The sequence below is a fragment of the Suricata suricatta genome, chromosome 3, assembly GCF_006229205.1.
Source record: "Suricata suricatta isolate VVHF042 chromosome 3, meerkat_22Aug2017_6uvM2_HiC, whole genome shotgun sequence".
Classification (NCBI taxonomy): domain Eukaryota; kingdom Metazoa; phylum Chordata; class Mammalia; order Carnivora; family Herpestidae; genus Suricata; species Suricata suricatta.
This window is the reverse complement of record NC_043702.1, coordinates 8,995,124-9,006,957: the sequence shown is the minus strand read 5'-3', so window position 1 is coordinate 9,006,957 and position 11,834 is coordinate 8,995,124. Positions and strand designations below refer to the sequence as shown.

The 11,834-nt window shown below is 45.8% G+C and overlaps 1 protein-coding gene across 1 annotated transcript in view; it reads right to left on the bottom strand.

Moving 5' to 3' along the window:
* The window catches only part of DNER (delta/notch like EGF repeat containing), a 292,299-nt gene that overhangs the window by 140,034 nt on the left and 140,431 nt on the right, over positions 1–11,834 (bottom strand). The window contains exon 7 of the mRNA XM_029932873.1: positions 8,132–8,277. Coding sequence (XP_029788733.1) covers positions 8,132–8,277 — 146 coding nt within the window. The remainder of the gene's footprint in view (positions 1–8,131; positions 8,278–11,834) is intronic.

Genomic DNA, 11,834 nt, shown 5'->3' with positions numbered 1-11,834 from the left:
TGATTTTTTACTTTGCTTTTCTGTTTGGAGTGTCATTGTAACTACTGTATTGTAAATGACGGAAAATAATTGCATATGTTAAAAAAATAAATTATGTTACATTAAAAAAAAAACTGGAAGTTTATAATGCCTGGGGATCTAAGATGGACAGCTTGTGTCATACATCCCAAAGGCAGTAAGAAAGCAGATCTTAAAAGTTGTCATCTCAAGGCGCCCCTGGGTGGCCCAGTTGGTTAAGCGTCCGACTTCAGCTCAGGTCATGATCTCATGGTTTTTGAGTTCACGCCCTGCGTCGGGCTCTGTGCTGACAGCTCACGGCTTGGAGCTGCTTCAGATTCTGTGTCTCCTTCTCTTTCTGTCCTTCCCTGACTCATGCTCTGCCTCTCTCTCTCAAAAATAAATAATAAAACATTAAAATAAATTTAAAGAAAAAAGCTGTCATCACAAGAAAAAATGTTGTGACTAAGTGAGGTGATGGATGGTAAGCAAACTTACTGTGGTGATTGTTTTACAATATATACCTGTATCAAATCATTACGTTGTACTCCTCAAACCAACGCAATGTTATATGTCAATTAATATCAATAAAACGGTGCAGTGAAAGCAATCTAAAACAAAACACAGTGCCTGGGGAATGTGTAATGGGCCGCAAGTCACACCTACAGGGATTTTCTCTTTCCCTGTGTTACCTGGCTCACCTGCACTGGGATCTTCTCAACGTTTGCTCTGGAATAAGAGAACCCGAGCACAATGTGTGCCCTGAACCATGGAATGGAAGTCGCTGAGTCTTCCAAGCCTCTTTGAAAGGTCTCGAGGTGGTGACTTCCGACGTGGAGGTGTGATCTCACCCCAGGGCTGCCCCAGACCCACAGGGCCAGCATCTGCATTGTAACAAGATTGCCGCTCAAGTTGTGTGTATGTTAAACCTGAAGAGGGGCTGCACCAAAAGGTCCTAGTTTTCCCTGTAGCGGACGGTGAACCTTTACACGAAGACACGACACGAACAAGAAGGCTCACGGTAATGCTGAATGTTCTGGTAGAGGAGGTGCAGCCCAGACATCCAGAAATCTCCCCCCACTACTGTCCTGGCCCTCCCTGCCCAGAACTAGTTCTTGCGCTTCGGACAAATAGCGTAAATCTCTCTGAGGCTTCCGTTACCCAGTGTTAAAAATAAAATAGGTGCAGAGTCCTTTAAAAACCACCTTCTGCTCTCAATTCTTTGACCCTGGAGATGTCACTAGTGATATAATCTTCACCCTGATATATCTGGATGCCAACAACAAGGCCTCTACAACTATTTGCTGTCAGCGAGAGATACATTTCAACCTTCTGGAAAATGCTGATGCCAAACAGAAACATGACAAAACATCTATCTTTTGGGACATAAATTTACAGTCATTTCTTTAAATAATTTATAAGAGACTCACGTACATTGTCCTGTTTTTTATGTAGGTGACAATAAGATCATCTCTCTGTTTTATAAAAGGCAACAATAGTTTTTTAATTATATTAGTACCAAGAATTATAATTCAACATGAGTCAGGGAAATTCTAGATTAGCCTACCCTTTACCACTGAACAGGTGACAGCTGGGCTGGGCTGGGCTCCCTTTTATGATCTCTGTGCTTAACATGTTTCTAATAATTATTATTCTCTTTTTATTCTCCAAAGAAGTACTTTTTCCCTCAGAGGTCCACAACGCAGCGTCTGAGAAGAAAATCTGCAGGATAGATCCCCCGTCTGCCCCTCATTAGCAAATAAATGTATTTCAGACACCATTTTGGCAGTCAGTCCAAAGCCTCTATTCTCCACATTAAAAATATTTAATGAGCACCGTCAATAAGCTTTTTATTCAGTCAAGACAAAGTCTCCCCCTTCCTTAGAAGAATTCCTTAGAATAAATTTGCCTCTTTTCTCCGTAACGCCATCAACCGCTGCCTGATCAAGTAGTTTTCCATCCGCTGTTCCACTCTGGCCCTCTCTTGCTGGGTTTCATTCCCTACTTAGAGGAGAAATTCTGCCATGGCGCCCACAGACCATGGGGGCCTAGCCCCACCACACACGCATCACAACTAGTAGAGGGGGCCCCACACTGTGCCTGCCGAGAAGGACACCGTGAATGCCCTTCCTCTGATTCCTTGATGGGCTTCCTTGTCTACCCTCTCCCCCAACCTCGTTTCTTTCTCAAGGGTCACAGTCTTTTCGCAAGGCCTCACTAGGGCCTTCAGGCTTGCTCTACTGACGATGGACACATGAGCTCTTGGACAAGCAATGAAAGAAAGCATATGACGTCCCCTCCTGTCCTCTGCAGTTGCTCCTTCCTAACCCAACGGGGAGCCCACTGACAGTTCCCCACCAACGGGGCGATGGCATCAAGGATTCTGCGGGCTCAGTTTCCTCTGACCTGTTTCTTCTTGCAATGAGAGGGAAAGGCTTGGCGACACTGCTCAAAATGGTCCGGAGGGGTTAGTTACTGCAACAGTCTGGGTCAGGCTGTCTGTGAGACAGCTCCAGATCCGAGAATATTTTCTGACTCATTGACTTATAAAACCCAATTCACCATGTCCTTCCCATGCTCCTGTGTTTACTGAACATGTCATTCAAATGACGTATCTAACTCAAAACTCACGAGTTTTGATGTTCCCATCAGGTTTTTGTTCTTTTATTTTGCTCATTACATTCATGGGCAGGTTCTGGGTATCTCCCATGTGGAAAGCACCCTGCTAAGTTGTTACAATAGACACAGAAGGAACCAGATGGGCTAATTTTTTTTTCTATGTTTACTTATTATTGAGACAGAGAGAAACAGAACAGGAGCAGGGGAGGGGCAGAGAGAGGGGGAGACACAAAATCTGAAGCAGGCTCCAGGCTCTGAGCTGTCAGCACAGAGCCTGATGTGGGGCTTGAACCCACCAACCATGAGTTCATGACCTGAGCCAAAGCCAGGCGCTTAACCGACTGAACCACCCAGATGCCCTGGAACCAGGCAGGTCCTAGTGTCAAGGAGCTCACCATCTGAGACTCCCCTGGGAAGCTCCTTGTGATCCCACCTCTGAGTCAGGTGTTTCTCTCCAAAAGGTACCCGCAGGTCCCTCCCATGGCCCACATCACCCCCCACTCGCATCCACAGCTCACCCTTATCTAACCAGATGTGTACGCCCCAGCACCTGCGGCAGGACCAGGTACAAGACAGGCAATAACTCTGCAGGGAAACACATGCAAATAATGATGCACGTGAAGAAATATAACCATAAACCAAAAGTAGTGTGTCTCATTAGAAAAATAAAACGTTGCTGGGCTGGAGAGAGGGGGTTCACAGCAGCATTCAGGGACGGCTTCCAGAAGGAAGAAGGTTTGGGGCTGAGCCTGAAATACAGTTCGGAAGGTGGGAGGGCAGGGAGCAGAGGGCTGCGGGAGGGTGGCGTGGCAGATAAGCATTCCAGATGGGGGGAACAACATGAGCAAATTCACAGGGATCCAGAGGAAGGAGCAGCAGGATGCGCTGACAGTGAAGGGAGCCGAGCTTTAAGCTGGAAAGGATGTCCTTGCACCCAGCCTAGGGCAGGCTTTTCACCATGCCCTGGGAATGAGATCCGAAATAAACCTCAGAAATGGGAACTTGCTGAGCACCCTCATAAAGAGGCACAGCCTTCAAAACCGGAAAAAATAAAGAGCAGTGCTGATATAAGGCAGACAGGCTCCTGGAAGGATGGAATCTCCTGCCAAGGCCACGTGGGCCACAGAGCGAGGACAGCAGGTATTATCAATCCAGGGACAAAGAAACCCGTTAAGGTCAGTGATTATTTCTAATAATTCACACTTAACAGAAGAACCCAGCTGTAGGAAGACTCAGCCTTCCTGGAGTTGGAGCCTTCGACTTCCAAGAGTAGGGAGGGAGGTAACGAAGGTCGGGAACATTCAGGAGTCCAACATGCTAGTGCGTTTCTCATGTACAGGCCCACGTCTGGAGCCAGAATTGAGGCACAGGCTCCAGAAGGATCAGGAATGGCTCCCAGACACAATGCCAGCTCAGTTCTCACTCAAAACAAAGTCTGCGTAGGCAGCTCCAGTATCCAATTAAATGGTCTAAGGATGATAAATTCCCAAGGCCAGAGCTAGATAGAATCCTAAGAAACCTTCTACAAATGGAGGCCTGATGTCATTTACTTCTCAATAAATGCTACCGGCAGGGCCAACAAAAAGAGAACTTTGTGATAGGTATTGAACCATTTTATCACCTATTAGCATCTATCTTTTTTTATTGACTCCACATGATCTTAACATTATCAATAATGAGATCCTTGAATAAAAAGTTGTATATGTGCTTTAGGGAATCAGTGAGAACAGGAAGATGAAAAGCACCGGAGACCCTATTTCTAGAACAATGTCCCACGAGATCGTGGATTTGCATCAGAATCACCTGGTTGCCCAATAAAAGCCATCATAATCTGAGTGAAGGACCTAGAATATCACTTTTTTTTTTTGTCAGACCTTTGTCAAGCTTTTTTTTGTCACATCTTAGGCAAACTAAATCGTAGGCAAATCTTATGTAAATTAAAATTTTTAAACTCTTCTTTTAACTTGTGAGCAAGGAATACAATTGGGCAGAAAGGGGGCAAGAGCAAATTAGAGAAAAATAGAATTTTGTGATGATGAATTTTATGTATCAACTTGGCTGAGCCATGGTGCCTAGCTGTGTGGTCAAACATTATTCTCGATGTTTCTGTGAGAGTGTCTTTGGGTGAGATTTACATTTAAATCGGTGGACTTATCCTCATAGCATGAAGGTGGGCCTCATCTAATCAGTTGAAGGCTTGCCTAGAACAAGAGCTTGATCTTCCTCCCCCAAGCGAGAACTCTGCAACAGATGGTCAGCCTACAGATTTCATCTCCAACATCAGCTCTTCCTGGTTCACCAGAAGATACATTTGCATTAGAGCTGCAGCTCTTTCCTGAGTCTCTAGCCCACCAGCCTTTCCGGTCAGATTTTGGATTCACCAAGACTCTACAATGAGTGGAGTTCAAGAGCTTATTCCTTTAAAAAAATCTCCTTAATTCATATACAGACAACAGGATAAGAATATATATGCCATCTATACATATATATAATATATCCCATTGGTTCTGTCTCTCTGGATAATACTAATCCACAACTCTAGCTCTTGAGAGACAAGATCACGGAACCTAACTGGATCTATAGAAGCCCCAATACTCACCTTTAAGATAATTAGGGAATCAACAACTAAGCAGCAGCCAAACTTGGTGACAAAGTTCAAAGAGAAGGAGTGACCACAGTCAATTTTTTTTATATAAGGAGAAGAAAAGATCAAAATCAACCCTAGTAAATGAAGCAATTTTCAAACAGAGAACTCCTGACCATGTTACATTAACACCTAAAAAGACTTTCCCAGGATGGGGTGCTGGCTAAGAGCAGCAAGCCAGAGAGCCTCAGCACAGACCACCCATCAGCTGGGACTGAGGAAGAGCCTCCAGCCCAAGTGCATGTGACAGAAGAGAAATGAGATCCGTCACTAAATGTGAGCAGCACGGACAGAACAGAGCTGCTCTTCCGTTGACAGATCACCTAAATAAAAAGACCCAAAAGTGATTAGAAACAGTCCCTTTAAACCACCCAACAGAGCTCTGTTTTGTTTTGTACTCAGGAGTAGGTTCTCGCATTGGATGGGAAGCTGACTTTGAATTCTGGGAAACAGCGCAAAGAAGGAAACCCGAAGGCAACAGTCCTTTATGGCCAGCAAACCACTTTTAAGTCATTGGTCCAAGTCACAAAAGCAAACACGAACGGCCATGGGGACTCAAGTCAACTCAAAAAAGATGAGTCAACTCTCCATCCCACTCCTGCCATCTTTTTTGTGAACAGGAAGCCTGGGTCTCTCCAAGAGAACAATGCGGTGGGTCTGGAAATGGATATGGTGATTCCAGCCCCGTCATCCGCCCGAGTCACCAGGGACAGTGATAAAGGCTCAGGGAAGACAACTGGCCACACTCTCCTCCAGGTCACTGAAGGCAAATGCAGGCTTTGAAAAAAGCAATGGCAGCAGAGGTCTCGCACCTTCTAAGCATCTGGCGTGGCCCCAGGAGGTGGGGGCGGAGCGGGGAGGTGGGGCACTCAGAGCTCCTCAAAAGAGCCAACCCCTATAAGGAAGGCCGCCTCCTCTGAAACGGCCTGCTGAAGTTACCACAGGTTCTTCGTGAAGGCTTTTGAGCAATTTTTGTAGGAAAAACAAACACTTGGGCAGAATGTGCCAGGTTACCCACCAGGTGCCAAACTCTTCTGCTGCCTTTTCAATGAGCCAGTTCTGCAGGTGAGGGCTGCAAGCCGGCAACGTGCATGTTTTAAGAAAACATGGTGGCTGCTTTGTGGGTAAGAAGTTCCCCCAGATGAGTCATCCATTGTAAGAGAAGGCGCACAAGGAAGCGTAAGCACTTTGTCGGTCCCAACTTCCCAGAACAGCCCTCCCTTGTCCGTTTCTCTTGCATTGCTGTTGTCTTTGGGGGAGGGAGGGCTAACTAGGCCTTGGAACTGTTCATTGGGAATAGCGGGGATGAATTTGGGGAACACCGGTGCGCCTCCTCTCTGCAGGCGGGAGGCCGGACACCCTCCAGTGGGAGTGGTCGGCTTTCTTTGGTCTCTCACGCGTCATCTGCTCGTTCTCCACTGTGTCCTCATCTTTTCCCGCGTTCTATAGCCCTCCTTGGCCTTGACTGTCACAGGAGAACACTCAGTCACCTTCACTTCTTGTTCCCCAAAAATAAATAGATAGGGGTCACTGGGGGGCCCAGGTGGTTGGGTGTCTGACTTCGGCTCAGGTCATGATCTCACAGTTCATGAGTTTGAGCCCCACATCAGGCTCTGTGCTGACAGCTTGCTTCAGATTCTGTGTCTCCCTCTCTCTCTCTCTGTCCCTCCCCTGCTCACACTGTGTCTCTCTCTGTCTCTCAAAAAGTAAAATAAAATGTTAAAAAAATTTAAATAAAATAAATTATGCTCTTTTGGGACTTGGGGGACCCACTTCACTTCTCACGAACTCCAGGGGACAAATGTGCAGAACCGGGGAGAGAGGCCTGGAGGCAAGCGGCGAGGGGAATGGATGTGCCCTAATGAGCAGGCCCGCTTGTGAGGGGCAGACTCTCCCTCACCTGGGGTGCTGGGTAGAACCCACAGTCCGCCTGCAAAAGACTGCAGTCCACCTGCTTTCACAGAGCCCTAGTGATGGAGTGGGTCTCAGCGGCCACAGTCCCTTTCTGGTCTGCCTCTCAGATCCTGTCACTCACCCAAGAGGGAGGAGGAGGAACCGCACTCTGCCCTTGCCCTGCCCCCCCCCCCACACAGGCCCAGGTGACCTCAGCCACTAAAGGGAGAAGGGGAGCAGGACTCAGGTCTGCCATAGCCCTGGTGACACTGGCCCACAGCGGTCAAACATAATGTCCCGTACCAGCCTCTTCTCTGTTCCTTCTTGTGCTTTTCTCCTGCTTTTGTAACTCCGCTATCGGCGCTGGAGACCTGCAAAGTCTAAGGAGGGGATTCCGTAATAACTGGGAAATAGGGGCGCCTGGGTGGCTCAGTTGGTTAAGCGTCCGGCTTCAGCTCAGGTCGTGATCTCATGGTTCGTGGGTTCAAGCCCCGTGTCGGGCTCTGTGCTGACAGCTCAGAGCCTGGAGCTTGCTTCTGATTCTTTGTCTCCCTCTCTCTCTGACCCTCCCCTGCTCATGCTGTCTCTCTCTCTCAAAAATAAATTTTAAAAACATGAAAAAAAAATTTTTTTTAATTAACTGGGAAATAAATGACTCTGCTTGCTTCTTTTGTCTTCTGTTTCCCTTGATTCTGCTACCGGACACAGTGACTATTTCTTCTCATAAAATCTCTACTTTATATTAAAGCAAAGTCTGGCACTGTATTATCACTACTTTAAAACTTACACGGAGACTGAAGATCTGTATGTTACATACTAATGTGTAATCAAAACCAGAAATTTGAGAGAAGCTTTTTCAGCAAATGCGCTCGGCCCCTCCCCTGTCATTCTTGACAGACATATAAACAGATAGCAATATATAGACATAGATATGTATTTATGTAAATACAGACTTTAAAGCCACCAGGAGCCCCTTACCTCTGATGGCTTTGTGGTGCACCTTCCTTTTCCCGAACACTCCACGTTGTTTGCATGGCTCTCCCCCGGCACACAGGTGCTCGCCTTCACCACCACGGTAAGGCGCAAAGCCACAATAGATTTAGTAACAGAATCATTCACAAAACCTAGAAAAAAACAAAAAAAAAAAAAGGAGGGGACAATAAGAAACAAAGTAAAATGTAACCAACATTCTTTCTATGAGAACATGACTTTATTGAATGCAACATTCAAGTCTGACAAGCAAAACAAAATGGAATGTTAGGCAAATGAATGGAGCACATGACTTGGGGCCATTCAGACCTCCGGCCTGTTAAGGAGGGCCAAGCATCATGGGAAATACCTGATGCCCAAGGAAGAGGAGTGCCAGCATTGAGTCACCGCCTTGTTTCCATCCCTGCATTAGCATCTTAGAATTTACCTTGTTTCTGAGCTCATGTTCTTCCAGGGAGGCCACCTGCCTGCACCTCCCAACTCTGCCTCCTCCTGGTGACCCTAGAGGACTAAATGTCCCCCGAGGCCACCCTGGTGCCAGCTGACCTGAGTGGCTCCCAGAGCCCTCATGGGTAAGCAGCACATTCAGTGATGGGCTTATCAATAAAAATCATACTTCGTCACCCATCTAACTGCACAGTTATCAATTAAGTTATGTGACTTGAACCATCTAGTAAAACAGGACCAATCACAGTTGATACTGATCACACACTCTCTGATGCGTCGTAATGATCACCAGATGATCCCACGGCTAGTGCAGCTATTTGTACATAGCAGGTAGCTATACACGAGGGGGGGAAATTAGCCTCCAACTGGAATGAAGAAATCACACTCTAAGTATTTCACATCAATAATATCATGGTTTCGGGGCACCTGGGTGGCTCAGTCGGTTGAGCGTCAGTTTTGGGTCAGGTTATGTTCCCACAGCTTCATGGGTTCAAGCCCTATGTTGGACTCTGCGCTGGCAGCGTGGAGCCTGCTTGGGATTCTCTCTTTCTCCCTCCCTCCCTCCCCCCCCCCCTCCTCTCTCTCTCTCTCTCTCTCTCTCTCTCTCTCTCTCTCTCTCCCTATCTGCCCTACTCCCACTCCCACTTTGTCTGTCTCTCTCAAAATAAATAAGACTTTAAAAAATAATAATTATATAATTATTTCACTAAGACAGTGTCTCTTTTTTCTAACAAGGCCATTTATTTCTGTATGATTTTTAATTTCAAAATGAACAGCTTATAATTAACACTTCCATCATCCAGGAGAGAGATAAGAGATACTTAAGACAAGGTGGCCAAAGTGATCCTGGACAGCTATGCAAATTTTTCTCAGGTGTTAAGTATAATAACCCCAAAATAGGGTGACCACAGAATTCATCCTCAAATCCAGACTCCTTTTTGATCAAAATGGGAGTGCTTTTGGGGCGCCTGGGTGGCTCAGTCGGTTGAGCCACCGACTCTTGATTTCAGCTCAGGTCATGATCCCAGGGTCATGGGGTCAGGCCCCACATCAGGCTCCACACTGAGCATGGGGCCTGCTTGGGGTTCTCTCTCTCTCTCCCTAAGCCCCTCTCCCCCTCTCGCTCTCTCTAAAATAAAAATTAATTAATTAACTAATTTAAAAAACGTGAGTGCTTTTATGATTCCAAGTGAGCACAGGCATACAGCGAGACGGTCTCAGTTAACGGGACAACACGGTCACCCTACCCCTCGTGGCCTGAGAAGCCCCCAGAGGCCAGGAAGCTGCAAAATGGAACATACTGTGTTAAAGCCAGGGATGTGTTTAGTGGACAGGTGACAGATTCGAAACAACAACACGAGCCTTAATTCAATCCCCAAGTTCGAAGTTTATGCTGGAAGTTAAAGCAAAGCCACAGTGGACTGGAGACACCTCCTGACTTCCATGTGGGATCAGGAGCCAAGGTTCTTGGTGTCTCAGTAAGGACAGGTGCTGTGGGTCTGACACACTGTGGCATTTTACACCCACAGAGAACTAGCTGCTTTCTTCTTAAGATTTTTTGTTTCACTGAAAACTTAATTATTCATTGGCTTTGGGATAGACAGAAAGCATGGCCGTGCAAGCGCACTTCCTCTGTAGAGCTTTTAACTTCCTCTGTCATGGCGCCACTGTGGACGCCTCCCGCCACCACCCGGCTGCCTTCACGCATGCCCAGCTCACTCCAACTCTGTAATCGTTTGTCTGGAATACCCCTCCTCTCCCTACACCACAGCGAGGCTCTCACCTTATCTTTGAGCTTTTCCTCAACACCTCAGCCCCCTCCAAGCTCTACCATGTCCACCTGCGCCCAAGGACACAGCCTCACGTAGAGGTTCCGGTTATTCTCTGTCCCAGATGCTTTCCTCTCTTCCCACCTGCACTGAGCTTCCTTAACAGCAACAGACAAGTCTTAGAGAAGCAGCTGGTAGGAAGTCAGGAGGCAGGTACATACTGGCCCAGAGCAGCAAAGATAACTCCCTAGGAGGACTTTCCAAAATATCTTGTCACCCACCATGTCCACTTTAAAAACAGCAATCATTTCAATGCATAAATTCCAGTTTCGCTAAGAAGTAGTTGCTTATCAATTGCTGATTAACCAGGACAGAGAAACAGAGGCTGGTACAATGGGAGGATGCTACCAGAGTTCTTATTCTAAAAGACATTTTTACAAATAAAATAATGGAGGGAAAATCAGGTATCAGAAGTTATAAAGATGTCTTTTATGTCTTTACTTTGTTCTCTGGTTTTATATTAAGTTATGGTTAAAATCTGTATCATCCATCTACTTACTTAGCATTTAGATCACAGAATGCTGTATAATTCTATAGAAAAGACCTCTCTCCAGAGGTTACTTTAAAAATTCTATTCAGCTATTAGATTTATGTAGCCAGAAGTAATTCAAATGAATGAGTAGTTAAAAATATATATGGTATGGGGTAGCTGGATGGCTCAGTCAGTTAAGCATTGGACTCTTGATTTTGGCTCATGTCATGATCTCACAATTCATGAGTTGGAGCCCTACGTTGGGTCTGTGCTGCTCTGCTTGGGATTCTCTCTCCCTCTCTCTCTGTTCCTCGCCCACTTGTGCTCTTTCTCTCAAAATAAGTAAACTTTAAAAAATATTTTTAAAAATATATATGTATATAGGGGGTGCCTCCATGGCTGTCGGTTGAGTATCTGACTACGGCTCAGGTCATGATCTCATGATTCATGAGTTCAAGCCCTGTCTGTGCTGACAGCTCAGAGCCTGGAGCCTGCTTCAGATTCTGGGTCTCCCTCTCTCTCTGCCCCTTTGCTGCCTGTGCTCTGTCTCTCTCCATCTCTCAAAAATAAATAAACATTAAAAATTTTTAAATATATACATATATATGGTATACTTATAGATAATTTGCTTCCATTTTCTCAATGAACATTTACTGAGCTCACTTCACTTCTCATGCTCTGTCTCTATTTCTCTCTCAAAGATGAACAAATATTTTTAAAATTAAAAAAAAAAAGAGCAGTGATCCTTAACCATTTTTGAAACCAGAAGCTTCATCATTTTGCATAGGCTTTTACCATCAGGAGTCTGGGATGGACCTCTGGCAGCCATGTTTTTGGAAAAGACTCCCTAAATAATTCAAACATTGCTTCCAGTTAAGAACCACTGGCCTGGTAGAAAAACTAATCTTAGGAACATGAGTAACATTATTACTAAGGTAAATCA